Consider the following 23,726-nt stretch of genomic DNA (forward strand, 5'->3'; position numbering starts at 1 on the left):
CCACACAATTTATATTGTTCCAATACTACACCCTAAGGTTGCTGTGGCCGTTTATGATCCAATCAACAACCAGCTACTCATAACATCTATGGGTACTAATTGAGCCCATCACATGAGTACCCAAACCACCCACTGTATCACTAGCTCTTCACGGGGGTCATCAGGTAGGCACCTCCCCTCATAAACGTTTAGCTAAATTAAGCCCATGAAATATCCAGAAACCTGGTGTCCCAGACCCACCCTACTCTACAATTAGGGTACATGTAAACCCTGATTGGGGGAAGCCGAGGACCATCATGCAACCTCTCCCCATTTACGACCCACATAGAGGCCCTGATTACTACCTCCATCGCCATCGTAAGTGCTAATGGTGAAGTCGTACATCCAGCCATTATACCTATTTCTAACTGCTGTCATGACATAACAGATTCCTCTGAATGTCCTCAAAATATGCTTTAACAAGCCTGGTCACCTTGTCTGGCACCTGGAAAAATTCAAAAGGCTATTATTGGACAGAGAAATGTATAGACTAGTGATAGAAATCCAATCTCTACTATTACAAGACCATCAGAGTCAAAATACGAATTAAGACTATTTATTGATGATATAATGGTACACAGCGGCAGCAGAATTAATTCTGGACAGATTTTCCTTTTTCAGATTCACCAAAAATCCATCACTCAATCTGTAAAAAAATCCTCACAACAAGAACCTAAACTTTCTGCATTACGGGCCTGGCAGAGCATCATTATGGAGGAAAGCAGCATCTGGATTAATGTCTTCTTCATGACATTATTTGAAAGTACCACTATTTACTATTTACAATATTTACATCCACTATTTACACTTGAAAAATGCCATGATTAATGAAGCAGTAAAATGGTCCTTACTGACTTGTAATAAATGATTGTTGCACTAACTTCACTTATTTATTTTTATTCTCCTGTAAAATTATTATTTTTGGAGGTACAAGGTTTGGCTTTGACAGTGAAAACAAAGTAGTCATGAACTGTTAAATCACTTGCTGGCAGAGGAGGCAAAAGTTAAAAGTACAAATCCTCTCCAAGATTTCATTCCAAAGGCCTGGGTTCTATTTAGGCATCTCAAACCTTAGAGCTGTAAGGACAGCTGAAACCTTTTAACTTCTGGACCTGAATTTGCTATCTCTGCTCTCTGGCATGCTCACTTGTCCAATCACTACCTCAATAAATCAGTCACTGGCTTGCTTGTTCGCTCATTCCATTATTTACTCACTCACACCCTTAATAAAAAAACTTGCTAGCAAGCCTGCATGTGAGTGAGTGAGCATGTTAACATCCTCGCTTGCTCACATTTTCACTCAGTCACTGGAGAGCACAGTCATAACAATAAAAATAGTTACACATTTTCAAGGTGTATTAAAGCAAAACTAGGTATAATACTAGTATATTTACTTTAAAATTACAACTTCATTTTGATGTTTCATTCATCTGTAATAGGGACTGATCTGTCACTGCTCTGGGCTCAGCACAGCAGAAACTGTGCTATGTACATTTTGGAGCAGAGGAAAAACAAGGGTGGAAGGGGTTATTTCCTACACTCCTCCAAAACGTTATTTGAATTTTAGGACATTGTTGTAAACGTGAATTAAACTCTGCAACCGAAGGGGGAGCCCAGGAGCAAAAATACCCCTGGCTAGTTTTCCTTTAATACGGATCTACCATGGGTTCTGGGGGGGTATTATATCTCCTGCTGTTCAAAGCTTATCATTGATGCCAGAACAAACCCTTTTATCTGTCTACAATTAATGGGAAATAATTGAACAGTTTTTTTTTATTTGAATATTTGTATTGATTCATTCATCGTGACATTTTAGAACAACATTTATAACCTTTTTTGAAAACATTGAAAACAACAGAAATGGAAAATAGACATAGAGTCTTGTTCCAGCACTTAATAGAGGGCTGTTATTCATGAGCCTCTTAAGTAGGCCTTTGCTTTCATTCATTGTAGTGGCAGAGGTGAAAATTGAAAAAAGTTTGGGGGGGGGGTGTTCAATAAATACATATGGCATACATTTGTGAGCACACAATAACAACAACAACAACAAAACCTGCTGATGTGAGCATTTTGGGAAAAGCACTGTTACTGTACAAAACTCTGCCCACAGTCCTGGTACATCAGTGCTGTCACCTGTGCTGTATTAAAATGGTGTTGTGAAGGGTCAGCTCACAGTCTTTCTCAGCGGTTTCCTCATTAATAAACATACCACACATACCAGTGCCTCTCTGCACCAGCCACACTCACTCTGTATGCAGGGGTGACTCTGAGGATCTTACTGTCAAGCAGAATAAACACATAAACATTTACATTATGAACAAAAAAAGCAGAAGGAAATGGAAAGAAATCTCCACCACTGCCAAGAATGAAACTCCATATCAAATACGTAAACAGAAGAAATGCCTTTCTTTTTCTGGAAACCACATTTACAGAGTCACACCTTCCCTTCCTTCTCATTTCCAGAGAAACCCATTCTCAAGTCAAAGTACTGTTACATGGGTTAGTCAAAAATAAATATTGAAATAAATAAGTAGCTCCGCAAAAAAATAACTCCAGTAGAATTACAGCTCCAAAAACTACTTAGTAGTAGTCATTCTTACCACCAAAAGTAGCAAACAGTTTACAAAAATGGTTATTGACTATGTTTTGCATTTTTATTAAAGCAATATTTGATGTTTTCAGTATTGGGCTCACCTTACAGATGGAGAGTGTAATTCACTTTTCCAGCACTGTTCTGAAATCAAGGTGGAGAGGCAGGGATGGGGTGGTTACCTATCCACCTCCAAATGTTACATAATGCACTTTCTGAAGTGCTGAGACCGGTGTAGCAAGGACAGAGGCTCTAATTTCTCTTTTATAGGTCTGTGACGCATCACAATGATTTTGACAGTGTAAGTTTAAACTAATAGTAAAAACCAAAGTCAAAAGTTCTTTGATGTTTTATATAACTCATTATATGACTGTCACTTTCAAGAAGCTGTTCTTAATGACTTGCTTAGCTAAATACATACATCCATTATCTGTAACCACTTATCCAGTTCAGGGTCACGGTGGGTCCAGAGCCTACCTGGAATCATTGGGCGCAAGGCGGGAATACACCCTGGAGGGGGCGCCAGGGGGCTACCTGCTGTGCCACCGTGCCGCCCTAGTTAAATACAGGTTAAAATAAAACAAAAGAACATTAAAAAAAACTCTCATCAATGCAACATAATGAAATTTAACCCAAGAAGGAATCATTGTACATGTGCAATGTACAAAAGTTGTAATTGAGAAAAACAGAAGTAGCTTACTCACAAATGCACTGTAATTCCAAAACACAGCTCTATTAATGAGTGGTTTTCCTACTTTATGGTGCACCCAGTACTAACACAAATGGTGCCCAGGACCATGTATAGGCTAGAGAGGTAAAAATCTCCTCAGCATTGGGCTGTGAAAAGGTGGAACTGTGTTGTAGCACCATCCAGTACCTTTGGGATGACTTGAAATAGCATTTGTGATACAGAACTAATCATCCAAGAATACCTTATGAAGCTGAATACAATCAAATCCTCACAGAAATGTTCCAGAATCTAATGGAAAGCTTTCCAAGATGTGTAGAATCGACCTTTAAAAATGTATGTCTTAATACCATTTATTTCAGTAGAAACACTGGGCAAGTGGATTTAAACAATGACTACCTTAGTAGAAGTAAATGTATTTAAATAATATGTAAATAGTTTAAGTACATTTAAAAAATGTATGCAGTTATGACCCACTTCTATATGTTTCTGTATGAGGCTTGTAGCTGAGCATATATAAGTAAATACTGTGTTGTTGTTTTAGGTTGGACACAGATGGAGCACTATAACTTCCATTTACTTTCTGGTGAATACAATGAGCTGGATTTTACGAAGGTGAGTTTACACACACACACACACACACACACACACACACACACACACAGCACATGCAAAAAATGTTGGAAAGTAAAGATGACTTCAAAACTAATGGAATTCACTTGTTTATTACTTGAAAGAAAAAGACAACAATGTGCATTGAACATTAATAAACAAAAGAACATAATATTATATGTGACACCCATAAATTGCTTTTTTTTATATTAGTCCTAGGTACAGTTTATACAGATTTATTAAGAAATTAGATGGTAGTTTAACTAACTGTCTTGGAGAATCTGCCACAGTTCTTTTAAGAAGTTGGATTGTCACACTTCTTTTTTTATGCAAAACTCATTTAATTGGAGATTTCATTGTTTTTTTTTATTTGTTTGTTTGCTTTTAATTGAACGTTTTTTAATAATTTGCTTTCTTTATAGACATACAATTACTTTTTTGGTATTTTTTTATATTATTGGTAAAGTAAATCTGATTTTATTACAAATTTCATAATGACTGGACCAACATTAATGCCCCAAAATTACTTGAAATAAATTATTTTATATTGACTTCCACTGAAAATTAAGAAGGCTGTTCCCTTCTCCTAAAAAGTTACTATTTTGACGATATTTCTCTTTGGAAAGAGACAAAACAGCATTAATAATCTGTCTGAAACTAACATTTAAGTAATTCTGTGAAGTGAAAAAAGTGAAATATCTGAAAATATGAACACAATTTTTGTTATATAAATGAGTATATTTATTAGTAGAATTAACTCCAGTAAACCTCCCTTGTAACTGTTGGATTTCCTAAATAGAGCAGTGTATGCACAGCACTGATTGTGTGTTGAAAGTTTAGATGAAAACCTGCTAAAAGCCAGTGTTCTTTTACCTTCATAACATATGTCAGCACTGAGTTTAAATTTCATACGGCTTATTAAAATGGAGAAAGGCATGCTGTAGTGTCTCAGTGTGGCGACAGCTTTGAGCATCTTCAGAAGGTAAATCAGTAAGGTAACACCTCACTGTACCCTCACAGCAGGGGCTGGAAATGTGCTGCATACCAGCTAAGAGTGACATCAACTCACACGCTTGTAATGAAAGAGATCCTCAGCTGCCTAGAAATGATCCACATGCACAGCACCTTGACCTCTGATCATCTGCATTTAGCTCCTCACAGCAGTAGCACTAAAAGCTCAGCATCACTCACATACTGCTATTCACTCACATGACCACTCAATATATCTATCAGCATAAGCCATTTTTAACACAAAAAATACAAAATACTCACATTTATATTTGTTGTGGGCAACTCACATGAGATAAAGTGTCAAATTTATTTACACTCTGTGAATGAACTAGGTAGAGTAGGTCTCTGGCACGTTGATGGCAATGTTTAAATTGGATTTTGTACATAATCCAAGCCTCTATGTGTCACTATAATATTTGCTCCTTGAACTCCATGCAGTAAAGAGCCAACACATATGGTCAGGTTTCATGCTGAATAAAAACAGGGATTTCAGTGGACTAAGCCTTGTGGTACATTCAAATACATATCAGACTGATTGTGTGTTGTGTTCCAAACAGCCACGCAAGGCACATCTCACAGGTTATATGCTTAATGCATTTTAATTGCTGAAAACCTATACTAAGTCATTAACATACATTCTTAAAGGAACTCTAAGTAGTATTTTTAATCACAAAGTTAGAGCTTCAAAATCAATGTGATACCCCACTGACACAGAATATGGAGAACAGAGCCTCTATTGTTGCTACTCTAGGCGCAGCATTGCAGAAATTGCACTGTGGAACTTTTAGAGGAGGGTATGAAAACCAGCCCCTCCCTCCGTGCATTCTTTATTACAAGACGGTGCTGTAAATATGAATTACACTCAGCAACTGTAGGGGAAACCAAGAGCAGAAATCTTACCTAGTGTTCCTTTAAAAGCAAATGTGATGAAAAGGATTCTTCCACACTCTCAGAAAAAATGTGCATTAAAGGTACATTATTGTTCACTAAGGGCGTTTTTACACCTGTAGTTCGTTTGTTCTGGTCCAAATCAGTTAAGAAGCTTATATTCTTGAAGCGTTTTCCCCTTTGCTTAGTTTGTTTTCACACACTGAAAAATCCAAGCACACCAAGACGCATCACTGCACACCACATGCATTTCTGACCCATTACTCTGATTAGTGAATAAACTTCTTTGTTTCCAGTTCTTTGTTTACCTGCCTACTGCATCCAACATGCAAAGTACACCCTGGCTATGATTCTTATTGGTATATTGTGATGTTCCTGCCAAAGCAGGGATCTGAATATTAATCTGCCATGTGGAGGGTGGATTGTAACAGACTATGCTGTGTCAGCCACTACTAACACCTTCAGATATAGTCATACAAGAACAAAATACAAAAGCACAGCAACAAGTGGTTAGAACTATGCATGGGCAACAGTATGGTTACTTCAGGGGCAGCATGGGGGCACTGCCAGTAGTATCACAGCCACAAACCTCCAGTGTCCTGGTTAAGCCTCGGGTCACATGTTTGTGAGGAGTTTGGTGTGTTCTCCTATGTTTGTGTGGGTTTCTTCTGGTGCTCCATTTTCCTTCCTCATTCCGAAAACACATGAGGATAGGTGGATTGGCTACTCCACAGTGTCCATAAGTGTGTGAGTGTGTGATGCCCATCCAGTGCTTTTAGCCCGATGATTCTGGGTAACCTCTGGACCCACTGTAACCCTGAATCAGATGAAGAGATTACAGAAACGAATGGATGGATGGATGTATGGATGGTTGTTACAAAGAACTTCAGCAAAGCATCCCAACAAAAACCAAGCTGAATAAAGTAGTTTCTTTGTCGTATAGTAGTAGTTCCTAGAGAACCCTGAAATGCATGATTAAAATAAAAGATGAAAGTATGTTCCTGAGCCTAAGTTTTATTTTTTGCCTGATGTACACACTAAAACAGTTGAAAAAAAAATTATTCTACCAATATTTGTACAATTTTTTTCTTCCTAAACATTTTTTCTATCAGTGAGGTGAGCCTGAAGGGTATCAAAATATTTTTAAATGGATAACAATGGCAGCAGATATTTATTTTTTATTATCTCTCAGGGTTTCATAGAAACACAAAGGAAAATGAATTCTGGAGAGATTTTAAACATTTTTTCACTTACTCTTCAGGCTCATTAAGTTCCCTATAGCACTGTGATGGTACATACTTAGCTAAAGTACCTCAAATAATCCTGGTGCTGAACTAATATGACAGAATGAAATTAAACACAAAATGAATGATCAATTAATAATAAAGGGTGTAACTTAAAAATATTTATTTGAATAAACATTAGTATCACATTACTAAGATTCTCATGAAATGCAGGCAGTTATTTCCGAACACATGTAGTGTTACAGACTGACTTTTACAAGACTGAGATATTTTAGGAATCAAGGACATTAAATGCTCTACGCTGACATTTGATACTTTGGCACAGTTATGACCTTTAGTACAATAATTCTCTGCTCTTCTGAGTGTATGGCCTCTTGGAGGTGAACCCAGTCAAAGAGTATGGCAGGGTGATGGAGCCGAGCTCTTAGCATTCTCCTCTATAAGATGGAGTTTTAGTGCCACGGCACTGAAAGATAAAAAGAAAAAAGATTCAGAGAATAAAGTCCGAATTCTGAGAATAATCTCGGAATATTTTGCTGTACGTATTATTGGGGCAGACACACAGTGTAATTGTGGAATGGTGTGTGTTTCTTAAGTCATTATGGTATAGATTTCAGGAATAAACACTCAGTTCTCTTCCACATCAGGACTGATTGTGATTAGTATTTATACCCTGAATCGGTGCAAGAACCAGTTCATTCATAACAGGGCATGTAGTTTCACAGGATAATTTATGATCACGAAGATGATGGATCCAGAGCGAGTGGAACTCCAACATGCCCATGAGGCTTCATTGTGTTACGGCTCATGGACTGTACAATAAACTAAAGCCTTATGCATCGCAGTCAGGGGTTGCACTGATGGGGTCGTCATGTCGTGTGGATGCATTTAATAAATAATTTTCTTCACTTCACTGACTGCTTCTTTCAGAACTCACCCTATGGCGCACAGTCTGTCTGTCTACATATTATAATAAATAATAACCCAAACAGTGTTTCTTGAAATATTCTGACTATATTCTCGGAATTATACGGACCTTTTTTACTCAATTATTCAGAGATTTTTCTCAGAAATACTCTGAGATTATTCTCAGAATTCTGACTTTATTCTCAGAATCTTATTTATGTTTTTATTTTTTTCAATGCCATGGCCCTAAATCTCTGTCCTACCTCTGAGCCTAAACATGTACATTCATTCATTATCTGTAACCGCTTATCCAATTCAGGGTCGCGGTGGGTCCAGAGCCTACCTGGAATCATTGGGCGCAAGGCGGGAATACACCCTGGAGGGGGCACCAGTCCTTCACAGGGCAACACAGACACACACACATTCACACCTATGGACACTTTTGAGTTGCCAATCCACCTACCAACGTGTGTTTTTGGACTGTGGGAGGAAACCGGAGCACCCGGAGGAAACCCACGCAGACACGGGGAGAACACACCAACTCCTCAACATGTACATTAATAAAAGCAAAGTTACCTTCTTAAAATGAGGATTCCTAGGAAATAATGAACAATAAATAGAATAGAATAAATAGGAAAGCAGCTGGTCAGAAAACTCCTATAAAACTGTATAAAAAGTAAAGGAGTAGATTTTACTGAACAAACTCAGACTGTGATCCTCACATGTTTACATAAGTAGAGCAACAGGGGTAACACTTTACAAAAAGGGTACATAATTCATGACAACTAAGACAGTAATAAGTCTTACTAAATGGTTAGTAATGCCATAGTTAACCATTACATAAGGATAAGAAATAAGAACTAGCATTAACTCACCTTTTTAGGATTTTGTAAAATTATAAAATAATGCTAGTTCTTGTTTTATTGTTTTGTTATTACTTGATAATAAATTGTGGATTAGTTAATTGCTTAGTGTCCTCTTTCTGTCTACCTGCTGGTCTGGATAATTTGTATGATACAGCATGTTACAGATATATAAAATATGAGCTAAAACAGCTGAAAAATGAAAAATTTATACTAACTAAGCAACTTAGGTTAAAATATATGACTTCAGTGGGCATAAAAATGTTTAGGGACCATTTATAACTCATCATTGATGGAAAGGCTGCAGCAAAATGGATATTGAGTCTTGCTTGTACTGGTGCCAAATTGTTTGAATAATTACAGATGTTAATCAATACCTGCAAGTGTGCTCCTGCTGCTGAATCACTGAAGAGTTGACTCAGATATTAGCAGTGTGTGGAGATGTTTTTAAGCAGCAGTTTGAGGATAAAATGTAGTAGATGTGCAGGAATTATATGTAGAATGTAAGAATTTAGACTATCTATAAAAAAAACAAGTATTAGTTCAACAATATTGAAGATTATTGTTTTTGTCAAGTATGTCATTATTTTAACTTTCTTTGGAGGATTTTCCACTGACCCAGTTTCTATTGACCATTCTTATGGGTTCCTTCTTTTCTATCGGTTTTTACTGACAATTTGTATTTGTCTTTTCCTTTGTATTTACTGTTCAAAAATATTAGGCACCTAAAATGACTAATTATTAAAAATTTGGATTATTTCAAAGTTTGCTAAATATCACTGTTCTGGCCAGTCGAAGTTTATTATTATTATATACTTTTTTTAATATTTCTTCTGTGTGCGTGTGGGGGTATATATATATATATATAGGACTTTTTTTTAGCTCAGATAAATAGTACTGTAAATCTTTATTTTCTCAAGTGCTTAAAACTTTTGCACAGTGCTGTACCTTCTCTACTGGCCTATTCTTTACTATTGTATTCTGGTGATTTTGTACATAGACAAATTTCTGTACTATATTAAAATTATTTATATATTATAATTTATCATTGTAATTATATTATATAATTATTATTATATATATAAACATTATTAAATGTTTTTAAAAAATAATTCCTGCAAAATTCATGGATGGGAACAAATTCATTGCAGCTGAACGAGAGAGAATAAATAAAGGTTTTCTCTATTCACTATTCTATTTCTCTATTCTGTTTCTACACTTCAACACTGTAAGCAGAAGCCTGATCAGTGAGAATGTGAGGAGAAAGTGAGTTTGTTATTATTGGTTGGAGCTGAATTAAAAGGTATCTGTTGTTATAATCAAGCTTAGGCCTATCGTTAGGGAAGAACCATTGTTACATTCGGGTTAGTCTATGCGTGTGTAAAGGTTAGGGAGAATTTACTCTATTAGATTTGGTTAACACATTTCTGCACATTCTTTTGATTATTGCATGTTTGCTAAATTTATATTTTGAAACAATTAAAATATAAAATGTGGCCTGTGCAACACCTATGGCCTATTTATATGTCAGTCAGGGAATTAATAGAACCAATGGATGTATTTCCATATTATAGTTCACTGATCATTGAACCAAACTTTTGCACACCACTGTATGTGTGTCTGTGTGACAACTACACTCTTGGCTTTATGATGCTGCAGCTGCAGTCCACTCCAAGTTGGTGGTGAGATCCTGTTCTGTTTAGAACGCTCTCTTCTACCACACACAGCACTAAAGGAAAAGATGTCATCTAGTCAACAAATGCCTCAGCAATGCCTCAGCATTTGTTCAAGCTATTTATCATTTCATTGGGTGACTTGAATGACTGGAGGGCTCACCATTTTATGATTTACAGGCTCCAGTACAGTCCTACATGCAGAGTGCCCTCATGACCTGTTTACTCCGAACATAATTCACTCCTGACTCAGTCACAAATAGTCACAGGTAGTAACCTTTACTGGTGCCTGTGGTAGCAACATGTGGCCAGAAACCAGAGAAGATAAAAACAAGCAGAAAGATGAAAACAAAACAGTTAATATGGAGGAAAACCAAGGTGGCTTTGAAGACCGGCTTATAAATGATGACAAAATAAATTTCCATTATACTCATTGTGATAAATCCTTAGTATTATGTTAATAGTAACTTAATTTTAATCTTCACTAGTACATAGAGCTGTAAAATATGTCCAACATTTATATCATATTATATATCTTAATTTTGGTCAAAACTATATATCACCGATATCGATATGAACAACGAAAAAGAAAAACTAACATGAACAAACAAGAAACATGAAATCACCATCAAACATAAATCTCTTGGATTTGTCAGTATTAATATTTTTAAACTAAATTTAAACTGTAGTTCAAATAACTAATAGCAGCAGCCTGTAATGAATGTCAGTTTATGACAGATGCTGTAAATAAAGTATACTGAAATATTGAAGATGGGTTTGAATACTGTATCAATGTTATTGAAACATTTTATATAGTGCTAAATATTGATAGTGAATTATTGTCCAGCCCTACCAGTACAGCATTATTTTTATTCTGATTTACTTTTCTGTTGACCCATTACTGTTCCATGCTTCCTGTTGTTTTCTGTTTATGATTTCTGCTGTTCTAAATTTTCTATTTTCTTCTCACAAACATTTCCTCTAATCCTCTCTTTTCTGTTGTTTTTTTCTACGTCCACTGTTAATTCTTTGGAATTCTGATGGTGATTTTTACAGATTCACTATTTTCTATTGTTTTGTAATGACTTTCTAGTGGTCTGTTCTTTTCTATTTATTTATTTTGATGATTTCTACCAATACATGCTTCTATGTTGGTTTCTATAGATATTTTCTACACTAAAATTAATACATGTACATGCTTTTAGTAATATACAGATGAGAATGACTTTGGCCTGTCAGCTGGTGCCAGGAAGCATGAGCAGACGTATGATCATTGCTTGCTGAGATTCCTTTGGTGTATAAGCAGAGTCCCACTCGTGTTTCACCTGAATTCCTGTGACTGAGTGGTGATTTAAGCTTGAGCCATCTTGAAAGACTTTTCTTTTCTTTCTTTTTTTAACATCCATACCTTTTAGTATGTGATTGACATACAATCAAGAGTCCATGTCAGAGGTAGAACACCTTAAGCAAAATGGGGAGGGCAAGCAGGACTTGACGTCATCCCAAGGTATAAGAGGTGCTGGTCTAGGGTTCTGCTTAACTTTTCATACAAGAGTAGTCATCAGGCAGTGACTTTGCTGGACTTGAATTGACATTACAATTTATACATGGGAGTGCTACGGGTTCAAGAGCTGGTAGGTAAACCAGGAATAGTGTTTTTTCATTGCAAATCTTCTTTTACATGTTCTGGACATACTGCTTCTATGTCCAGCATACTACTTCTGTAATGTTTTTGTGTTCTCCTTTGAATTAGATGATTTGTTTGTGAGGAGTGTTCATTTATTAAACCAGATAATATAAGTCCATTCTATCTAAAGTCTGTCCAATAGGAAATAACATGACATTTTTATTGGATAGCCCTCAGCAATGGATTAAGTTATCCAAGTAATATATGAGGAATATTAGGTGTTTACTTTTTTCCTCGTTTCTTGAATAATTGGTGTTGATCATTTCTTTAAGAGACTTAAGGAGTAAATGTTTTTAAAACTGCATGTAATTGTTGTCATTCAGAGTTGTTTGATTTGAAATACTCAGCTCTAAATAAATGTTCATATTCAGAATCATTCACAGTGATGGTGATGGGAACCAGACATGTTAATGATTATGCAAAAGGGTTAGGAATATGTTTCCTGATGCTGGACAAATTATTTTAAGATGGTTATATATATAAGGTTTAGGTCTTTTTTCAGGTATTTATTCATTTTTAAAATACATTCATGGAAATTTACAAGGAGATTGTTATAAGAAAATTCAATTTTTAAAACATGTTTTTATATAAAGTACAGTGCAAAGTCTTAGACACCTAAGCATATTATTCTTTAAAATAAGAGTGGTGCTTGTATAAAATTATATACAATCACAATAAATACAAAAACATAAAACTGTAAAAGTTTTCTAAAATAGTAAACATGTTGTTAGCTAGTGTGCTAGTGTGAAGAACAAAGTTTGTTGTCAGATTTTCTCCTTGATTTGATTTTCTGGAATTGATAAGTCAGCAGCACATATGATTTAACATAAAGTATTTATTAACTGGTAAAAGGTATGATATCCTCAAATAATACGCCATTGCCACAAGGAGAGATTTGGAAGGGGTTACCAACACATTCATCAACAGAATATCACTATGTAATGTAATAATGTTATCTGCTTTTATAATATTAGGATTTAATTTGTTTATTTTTGTGAAAATACATTTTAAATAGTTTTCTCAACTCAATAAATAATATATTTTTCTCAGGTGCCTAAAACTTTTGCACAGTACAGGTACTGTTTTTACCATTACCAAATGTTATAAAAACACAAAAAGGCATCTGTCGGTTCACTTGCCAGTTTGGAGACTTAGCTTGGACACTGCATATATTGAAACTCTTGCTATATATCATGGGTGGAGCCAAACATTTTAAACATCCCAGGCTTAGTCCAGATGTCCAGAACCATGCTTACCTCTGAAGATTTATCTGTCCATTTACAGCATTGACATGAACTCTTTTTCAACAATGCAGTGCAACAATTAGTTAATTATAAAAAGTTAACAATTAACAATAAATTAATTATAAAAATTATGATTATTTACATTTTAGTTCTAATTTCTGTCATTTATCGCTAAAGTTTATATAACATTAGCACTGTAATTTTGCTATATTTTCCTTATTGCCAAATTTATTACATTTAAAATTTAAATAACTTTACATCTGTGAAAAGTTATTCACTGTTACTTACTTTTTGATATAACATAAGAGGCACAAAAGCATTTCTCCTATTTTAATGAGTCTGAATAAAACTTTTAGGTCGCTTTGGCAGTCATACACAAATACTACTAGCCCCAGTTCTACGTCTAATGTTTAAGCACTTAGTAAAACTAACAAGATCTCAACGGTTCTGACTTTAGTCAGCGAGCTAATCGCGGCTAACATTTGTTTACTAGCACTACATCTAGCTACCAGTTCACCCACTTATTGGTGTGGACTCATCACCTGAAACATCTCTCTGCTGTTCACCAGTGGTCGATGTAGCTGACTGTTTAACTTGAACCTTTGTCAGAACTCTGGCAGCAACAGCCAAAAATACGTCAACTATTGTTTTTAAATTTTGCGTTAATAATTACAACAAGTAAAAAACAATAAATAAAAATAAAAAGGGCACCTAGTGCACAACAGGGGGCCCCACTAGCGCGTCAAAAGCTATAAAATAGTTTTCATCGTTGTATTATTTTAATGTAACATTATTTTATTAGGAAATTTGATTGAAACTATTGAAAAGTTTATTTCCCGAACACCAAGAAATCTATTATCGATACGTGTTTAACACATTTTTCATGTGTTTAAAATATTTATAGAATGGAACAATGGTAATGAGAATTCTTTGGTTATTTTTAAAACAATTGTACAATTAATGTAACGTAATCTAATCTATGCAGGTAACCTAAATACAATTAACCAAGCATAATCTAACCTAAAGGGTGCATTGAAAAACTAGAAAAGCATGTTTCCAAAACCTGTTGGTCCAAAACCTCTCCCAATACAATTGTGGACTGACATGATCAGGGTAACTTTTATCAACATTTCTACATTCCCCTAAAGCTATGTTTATATATTATCATATATTATAATATTGTATGATATATCGGTTCATAAAACATAAATAAAAAATGTATTTCACTGGACCCATAGACTGTTGTTATGGAACCAACTTGGGAAAGCCTACAAAGGCACTGCTTCATGTTTTCTGACCTGGAAGGGCATCTAAGAGGGCACTTCACAAGTTTTTTAATTACAATGAGGAAGTCGAATTTAACCCACCTATAGTGTTGGGGCCACTATATAAAATTTTCACTGATGTAGCTTCCATTAGGAAACATACCCATATTCTGTCAAATATAGATACACCCTTAGCATGCCATATTCTCACCTGGAAAGGCCACTGTCACGGAGGGTCACAATACAAGACACTTAATAATGTACACTTCTCTATTTAAAGGAAACCATGGCACTTCTTAAGACACATTGTCAAAATCTCTTGTTCTAGAGGGGACATCATAATTTATTGCAAGAAATGGCATCCAAAAGGGCAATCAGTTATTTTTTTGCCATGTGAAGTGCAGCCAATAAGGCACTTGGTCTTGTTTTTGCCACTCTAGAGGGTACTTTAGAGACCCCTTTTTGGCCCTCAATTTTCATATATTGATTTTGCCAGTCAAATTAGAGATTTTTTATTATTTTTTTGTTTTTTAATTTTAGTATCTGAAAAAGTTTTGGGGGTCTTTTGCCAAATCCTCTGGGGCTAAATCCCCATAAGCCACCCTCTTGCTGGGTTATATCACCATGGTGACAATATCTGAATCTGTGTGTTTCTCTACAATGACCGATTTCAAATCAAACCTCTCTGAATTACATTTTCTACATCTTAATGTTTAACTATTGCAGATAATTTGGGGTGGGGTGGAGTGGGGGTGGGGGTATCACTGTAATTAAAGGCAACGTCTAAAATTTTTCATGGTTTGTATACATTCAGAATCTCCACTTCTTTTAAAGTGGAATAGTATGTTTGTATATTACTGAAATTGAACTTGTCTGTAAGTTTTTATTTACTGTTTGAATTACCACAGAAGCTCATTTGTAACTCAAGTTGTGTAGTTTTGGTCTGTGTTTACTTTCATGCAGTTAACACTCTCCTGAATTTAGAGTGGGTTCCTACATAAATAATCTTTAACAGCAAAAATAAGTCAAAATTGCCCAAATCTGGACCAGGAATATAGCAATATCCTCATCTATTTTCATGATTTTCAGCATTTTGAGGCCTCTTTAGAGATAGAGGAAGCCTAGCTTGACTGACCAAGCCACTTTGTTTTTTTACTCTTGTACCGACACTAGGGTTTTATACAAATATTAGACTGTTTTTCAGTGTACAAACAGACTAGAGAGCTAGAAAATGGTGAGGAAACGTCATGAATTTTAAAAATCTGTTTTTTGATTAGCTCAAAAATGTCACTAGGTGTGAGTGTGTGTTACCTTGCGAAAGACTGGCACACACCTCCTGGGTGTATTCCCACCTTGCACCCAGTGATTCCAGGTAGGCTTCGGACCCACTGCGACCCTTAATTGGATAAGTGGTTACAGACAATCAATGAATGTTTTTTGATTACAAGCATGAACGACATGTTTAATTCCTTTAAAAAACAACAAGTCATTTACAAAGTGTAAATAAACAGTATTATTTCAGCTTGGATCCTACATTCATGACCTGACTTAAGCCTTCATGAGTGTATAATGCCACCTAGAGAATTCCTGTGTTTAAAATAAAAATGATACCTATTCAGTTTAACCAATGCGCATGTCTTTCTTGTTAGGTCAAGGGCAAGGAGTGTGGGGTCACTGAAAAAAGGGACATTTTCACACATAAAACATCCATCAATCAAGAGACACACGTTGAGTTGGGAATCGACAGTGACGATGAACTCAATGAGGTAAAGCAAAATACACATTAGTCACAAGGAGTATTTACTTAAAGCTAAGAAAATTAAATCCATATAAATAAGGATCTACTCTTAAATTACATTTGGTTGATTTTGCAGACTAGCAAAGTTAACAGTACCAACCAACTCCAGCAAAAACTTATTGACGACCTTCAGAAGATTTTAGAACTTCGACAGAGGAAGAAAGCCAGGCGGACATCTGAACTAAAAACACCTCCAGCTCCACAGACAGTGGTAAAACTGAATTTTTCATGGTTATTATGTGCATAAAATCCATCATAAGTTTAAAGTCACCTCTTTGTTACTATACTGATTTTCCATTTTATCCGCTCCACTCACCATACAGGTGCACTTTTTAGTTCTACAATTAGACTGTAGTCCACCTACTGTTCTGCATACTTTTTAAAGCCTTGTTTCATCGTTCTTTCAACAGTTAGGACCTCTACAGAATTACAGGCATTATTTTTGTGGTGTATGATTATCAGCAATGCAGTGGCACTGGCATGGAGGTGTGCTAGTATGTGTGGATTAACACAGTGCTACTGGAGTTTTTAAAGCCCTTAGTGTCTGAAAACAAATGGGGTGCTGCGGGAGTAATGAATATTAAAAAAGAGGGTGAAATGTATACAAAGCAAAAGACTGACTACATTCCTACATACTGTAATTGTAGAAACACAACATGCTCCCAAATAGTAAAAAGAGCTGATAAAATGGACAGTGAGTATAGAAACAAATAAGTGATGTTAATGTTTTGGCTGACTGATGTATATGTTCACAATAAAATAGTCCATATAAAATGGGATGTGTCGTCAGTATGGTGTCTATATAAATTTACAGTCATATGGCTTTTTGGAGATATCCTCTAATGAAAATCAATGAATATAGAGCATTTCTCAGCAGATTTCAGTGCAGGGTTCCTGTTTACTTGCTGAGTTTTTTATAGTCATAGTTATTGGTATATGGCTTTTTTACAACCTGCTGATGTCATAAAATAGCTTTACAGAAAGAGAATTAAAACAAAATTAAAGTTAATAACACCAGGTGAGCAAGCCAAAGGTGACAGTGGCAAGGAACTCCTTTTTTGAAGCTGGAGGAGAAAACCTTGGAAGGAAGACTCACAAGAAGGACCCATTCTCTGGTCAAACAGATTCTAAACAACAGAGTTTTCATTTAGAACCGCAGGTAGAAGCAGCCTTGGGGTATGTATAAATAATGGAGGTTTTTAAATAAAGGTCTGTGCTGAATCAGTCCCATCAAATATCCAGGAGCTGCTGCATGGTGACGACAGGGGCCACAGATGTGGTGTGAATATTTGGAGTGTAACAGAAATTGGGAATGGAGGGCAGATACTGGTCTCAAGGCAAGTGAGCAGGAACTTCCGACAACCAGTCTTCCATAATAATATTGCTGCCCTCCACACAGCAAGAGAAGGTTCAATTCCCAGAAACAGCCATGCTATATTTTATGCTAGCTGTACACTCAACAGAAAACATGTTAAAAATGTCATTTAAAAGGTTTTATTTAATTCTAATTTGGATACACTGTAATTCAACCTGAATTGGATAAAGCTGTTACAGAATATAAATGAAAGGGCATTCTGTGTATGTTCTTGCATGGATTATTCCCACAGTGTGATTTTGTTGATGAAGATGGCTTTCTGAAGGCAGCTGTGGACAACAAATTGCAGATGATTGAGAGTTATCTGGCCAGGGGAGCAGACCCAAATGCCTGTGATAATGTGAGCGCTAAAACTGAGCCACTTCTTGACATTCCAACAGCTCAACTAGACTGAGATACGCACAGAGATGAAAATCAATCTCTCTCTCTCCCTCTCCAGTTCAACTGTACAGCTCTACACAGAGCTTGTTCACAAGGTAACGTAGAGATTGTGAAGAGGCTGTTGGACGCTGGGGCGTTAATTGAAATCAAGGATAAGGTATGCTTCAAATTACATAAATTCTGAACACTGTACTTTTAACAGGGCATCACACATTCACCATTCCCTTCCCATAGAAAACTGATATTTTTTGGAAGTCTTCTAGGCTTTTTATTTTTTTGTCATTAACAAATGTTTTCCTATCCATTTATAATATATGGCCAGATGTTTGGGCATGCATCTACTTTAATGTGCAGATTTACTTACTTACTAGGCCTACAGTTTGTATTATTAACATGCAGCTGCACATATGCTCAAGTTCACAATTCCCAATTCCAAGTATGGCCCCACAACATTGGACTATGACCTGTGGGAGCAATGGAATTATGTTCTCTGAATTGATGGAGCAATATTCCATGCCTCTGGGATGATTTGGATTGAGGTTTTTGATCCAAAGTTAATCCTCCAAACGTACTAATTTAATTAACCATAATGTTAAACTTAATTCACTTATGTTTCTGTGGCTAAATGTCAAACAATCCTCACAGAATATGCTACACTGTTTTCTCAAAAGAGCAGAGGTTGGTACTGCCACAGAAGAGGATATATTGCTTTTTAAAGGCAACGTTTATTATTTCAATTAAAAAAAAAATGTCCACCAAGTAAAAACATCCAGCCAACAGCATCCTGTGTCCACTGATGAAGGACTGGAGGAGGACAAACAGAAAATGTGCAGCAACAGACGAGCTACTGTCTCTGACTTTACATCTACAAGGTGGGCCAATGAGTTAGGAGTGTCTAACAGAGGGGAAAGTGACTGGGCACAGTGTTTAAAAACTCCAGCAGCACTGCTGTGTCTGATCCACTCGTACCAGCTCAATACACACTAACACACCACCACCACATCAGTGTCACTGCAGCACTGAGAATGATCCACCACCCAAATCATACCTGTTTGTGGTGGCCTTGACAGATACAAGCCATGTGTTGTTAATCCAGTGATTGTTCAGTGTATAACACAGGGAAATGAATAAGTTACAGGTTGGACAAATTTATACTTTGCACTTCAATACCCATTTGATTCCTATCAAAACTTGTTGCAAGTAAAAATATTACTATAACTGTAGGGATCTCATAGAAATCAAAAACAACCAATATATTTTTATTAAATATAAATGTACTAATTATTTTTAGTACCCAGAAATATTTTCAGAAACATTATCTATTGTTAACCATTTAAAATTTCCCCTCTACTATGAACATGCTGGCTAAGTTGCAGAAATATTTCTACAAGACAGGGTTATTTTAGATGCCTTGCATGTTGCTATTCCGAGTCTGCCATTTTCACTGATATGTGGTGTGATAACAGCTGAGGTGTTGATGGATAAATCAGTTCTCCCCATCGCAAACGAAAATGTTCCTCTTTTCATACCACCCATTCTACCATGTTGAGAAAAGGCTTGTTTCATCTTTCATTTTTGTTTTTCTGCTCCCCACAAAGGTCCATTCATGACATAAACCCACAACATGTACAAAGCCCAATACCAAAAAAGCTCAGACGCTGTGCAGAATATAACAAGAGATAGAATGCCATAATGTGCAAATCATTTAAAACCTATATTTCATTGAAAACATTAAAAAGACAACATTTGAATTGTTGAAAATGAAAAATGGGTTCACCATTCTATAAAGAAGTGTTCACGTGCATGTTTCTGCACTGGGTAACAATTCAAGAATCATGTTTCAAGTAAAATAGCCAAAAAAAAAAAAAAGTACATTATTGCATATCATTAAAAGGTTCAAAGAAACCAAAGAAATATTTCTATGCACAGGACAAGGTTCAAAATCAATACTGACTGGCTGTGATCTTCGGGTCTTCAGGTGGCACTGCATTAAATACAGCCATGATTCTGTATTGGAAATCACTGCATGGACCCTGAACCACTGTCTGGAAACATAGTTAGCTACTGCATCCATAAATTCAGGTTAAAGCTCACAAATGCAAAGAAGAAACCATATATGAACAGGACTCCGAAATGCTGCTGCCTTCACTGGGCCTGAGCACTTTTAAAATGGGCTGAGGTGAAGTGGAAGTGTCCTGTATTCTGACAAATAAAATGTTTATATTGGTTACATTTTTTTTCTTTTTAAAATCATGGTTGCCACATCCTCCAAGCTAAATAGATGGATCATCCAGTGTGTTATAAGTGCACAATTGAAAAGTGAATGATGGTATGAGGGTGTATTAGTGCACATGGCATGGGTGACCTCTGTAAAGGCCCTGTTAATGCTGAACAATAATTGCTGTACAATAAAAAAAATTTAATTAAAACATCTCCCAAAATAGTAAATTTACAGAAGGAAGTCAATGTATAAAGATTATATTCCAAGTAATGTTGGATTGTGCATTTCTATTGCTCCATTCATGATTTTCACACGATGTGAAGGACAGCTGGTGTGTTTAAATGATTTTGTCAAAATTGGACAGCGGCGATATACAGGCCTTGCTTATTTTATCAAGACAATGTCAATCCACACACTGTATGGATTACAACAGCAATGTCCCATAGTACTACAGAGGTGCTAAAGTAGAAGAAGTAAATGACCTACTGTAAACAGATAAATGAGTTTTCACCAGAAGTCTACAAGGTGTACGAGCAAGGTATTTCTACCAACGTGGCTGCTAAGTGAATTTCTATCCAGCTTTGCTTTATGATTTTTGTTTCTATCAAGCTTGATGCTACTGCTGTTCATTGGGCTTGTCGTGGAGGAAGTCTGCCAGTACTACAGCTGCTCCTGAATAACAACGGCAGCCTGACTGCCAGAGACAAGGTGAAAATCTTCTTCCTTGTGTCACACTGCTGCATAATTTATTGCTAGCTCAATTGCACAACAGAAATGTTTAGTGACTAACATTTTGTGTATTCAATAAGTGAGAGTTGGACAGTCCAGATTTATAAGGCCAGTTCTCTGCAGCAACAATAACAGCAAACTTGTTGGCTAACTGACTTTAAAATTATTATTATATATTGTTAGAAATATGGGCGGCACGATGGCGCAGCAGGTAGTGTCACAGCTCCAGCGACCCGGAGGTTGTGGGTTCGATTCCCGCTTCGGGTGACTGTCTGTGAGAAATTTGGTGTGTTCTCCCCGTGTCCGCATGGGTTTCCTCCCACAGCCCAAAAACACACATTGGTAGGTGGATTGGTGACTCAAAAGTGTGAGTGTGTGTGTTGCCCTGTGAAGGAATGGCGCCCCCTCAAGGGTGTAGTCCTTCCTTGCGCCCAATGATTCCTGGTAGGCTCTGGACCCACCGCGACCCTGAACAGGATAAGCGGTTACAGATAATGAATGAATGTTAGACATGTATAACTTTTAGCAAATAGTGCAAATCGGGGAATGTGTGGATTATCTTAGCCAGCATGAGTCTGTAAATAGTTTTGCCACTAGGCCGAGAGTGTAAACTAAGGGAAAACAAGACCAAAAAAAAAAAAACCCTCACAATTTCTTAGGTTAGTAATTCTGATTCAGTTGTTGGTACCACCATTCCCACTACAAATTTTGTTTGGGGAGATTTTCTAATACATGTCAGAGAACAGAAAGTTAGAGGACTTTTACTCACTGAGAGGCACATCTGTCATAATTCTGACAAATTATTTCTCGAATGTGACACTGTCTTCTATGTACAAATACTATCATCCAGCTCCAGAGTACTCCTCTACATGTGGCAGTGAGAACAGGTCACTATGAATGTGCTGAACACCTCATACACTGTGGAGCGGATGTCAACGCTAAGGACAGAGTAAGCCATATGTCATGCCCTTATCACTGTTTCTGCACAGCCACAAGACAAGGCATTGTATTAAATCCCATTCCCCTCCCCCACAATTCAGGAAGGAGACACACCAATGCATGATGCTGTCCGACTGAACAGATTCAAATTTATCCAGTTACTCCTTCTACATGGGGCCAGCCTGAAAGTAAAGAATAGGGTAAGTATACAAAAAGCTCCTATATAAATGCAGCTGGAAATTAAAATTAATCCATATTAAATTATACAAGATATTCTCTAATATTTGTCAATCCAGAAATAAGGTCAGAGATAAGGTACTACTTGGAAAAATAACAGATTTTTTACTTTATAGCAAATTAACAAATCACAGACAAAAAAACATTGTTGCATAATAGCTGTCTTCTGGCTTCATAAAAACAACCTCAAACTAAACAAATTCTATTATTTGAATTAATGGCTTATGATTATTTTTAAATTAAGTAAAGGGGAAAAAAATGGAACCACTCCATGTTGAGGAAAATTTATGGAAAAACACAAGTGTCTTAACAAGCTGTTGGCTAACTGAACAACAACAATAACAAAAAACACCACCACCAACAATAGCTTTAGTGAAATCGCTTCTCTGCATTTGACCCATCCGAGGTAGTGAACACACAAATGCACACTAGTGAGCGATTCTTCACAAACACTAGGGGCAGTGAACACAGACACACAACCAGAGAAGGGGAGCAGTTTGGGGGTTAGGTGCCTTGCTCAAGGGCACTTCAGCCATTAATGAATTTCTCTAACCTCTAACCAATAAGAAAGTTGAAGACAAATAAATGAAATAAATCTAACTTTAACTGAAAAAGAAAATGCACACAAGGACAAATGACAAACAAATTAGTGGAATCTGGTGACAGAACTACAAGCAATTTTCTGAATGGAATTACATTGGAGTTACATTTTAAAACTGGATCAATTTTGATAAAAGTGTAGAAAATGACCCAAACTCAGAATGGTCTCAGGCACAGATGCCGTTTACATGCTTTAGTCTTCTTTCAGGACTGTTTAGTACAAATGTACACAGTGCCATCTACTGACCTCTTGATGAATACACTCCTTAGGCCAAAGTCTAAGACAAAGGCCAAATTGCAGGAGGCAGAATTTTATGTGAGACCAGTTTCAATATGATGACCCTATTAGGACACATTATCTGCACTTAATGGTAGAATTAGGGATTTAGTGACAATCCCCCTGCAGCCATAAATACTGTGCTTAACTTAATATATGACTTCTTTTCTACAGGAGGGAAAGTCACCGATGGACAGTGTTTTGGAGTGGCAGAGTGGGGCCAAAACCATTCTTGACAACTTTAAAGAGTCTCAAGCTATTTAAATGTGGAAAGCAATCTGATGAAAGTTTAGGTTTTCTGCCAGTATGTGTTATGATGATATTGCAATGGTAACCATATATTACTTGTTTTCATAGGAAAGTGAGAAAATATGAGGCATTCGTGAATGTTTTGGAAAGCAAGGTAAAATAATTTTAGTTAGTACAACTACATGTTGATGATTTTTAAAATTAGATCCC

The 23,726-nt window shown here is 36.3% G+C and overlaps 1 protein-coding gene across 1 annotated transcript; it reads left to right on the top strand.

Moving 5' to 3' along the window:
* Window positions 1-609: 609 nt before the first annotated feature.
* Window positions 610-23,531, top strand: ankrd1b (ankyrin repeat domain 1b (cardiac muscle)). Its single transcript, XM_066663928.1, has 10 exons — window positions 610-802; window positions 3,862-3,932; window positions 16,360-16,476; window positions 16,585-16,719; window positions 18,116-18,223; window positions 18,323-18,421; window positions 21,095-21,193; window positions 22,065-22,163; window positions 22,255-22,353; window positions 23,442-23,531. Exons 1-10 carry the CDS (start codon window positions 610-612, stop codon window positions 23,529-23,531), a joined length of 1,110 nt encoding a protein of 369 aa, XP_066520025.1.
* Window positions 23,532-23,726: the final 195 nt, after the last annotated feature.

This window comes from Hoplias malabaricus, chromosome 3 (genome assembly GCF_029633855.1).
Source record: "Hoplias malabaricus isolate fHopMal1 chromosome 3, fHopMal1.hap1, whole genome shotgun sequence".
Classification (NCBI taxonomy): domain Eukaryota; kingdom Metazoa; phylum Chordata; class Actinopteri; order Characiformes; family Erythrinidae; genus Hoplias; species Hoplias malabaricus.

Coding starts and splice junctions, on each gene's coding strand:
- ankrd1b (XM_066663928.1), top strand. CDS start 610: ATGGTACACAGCGGCAGCAGAATTAATTCTGGACAGATTTTCCTTTTT. Junction 18,422..21,094: donor TAATTGAAATCAAGGATAAG/GTATGCTTCAAA, acceptor GTTTCTATCAAG/CTTGATGCTACTGCTGTTCA. Junction 22,354..23,441: donor GCCTGAAAGTAAAGAATAGG/GTAAGTATACAA, acceptor TCTTTTCTACAG/GAGGGAAAGTCACCGATGGA.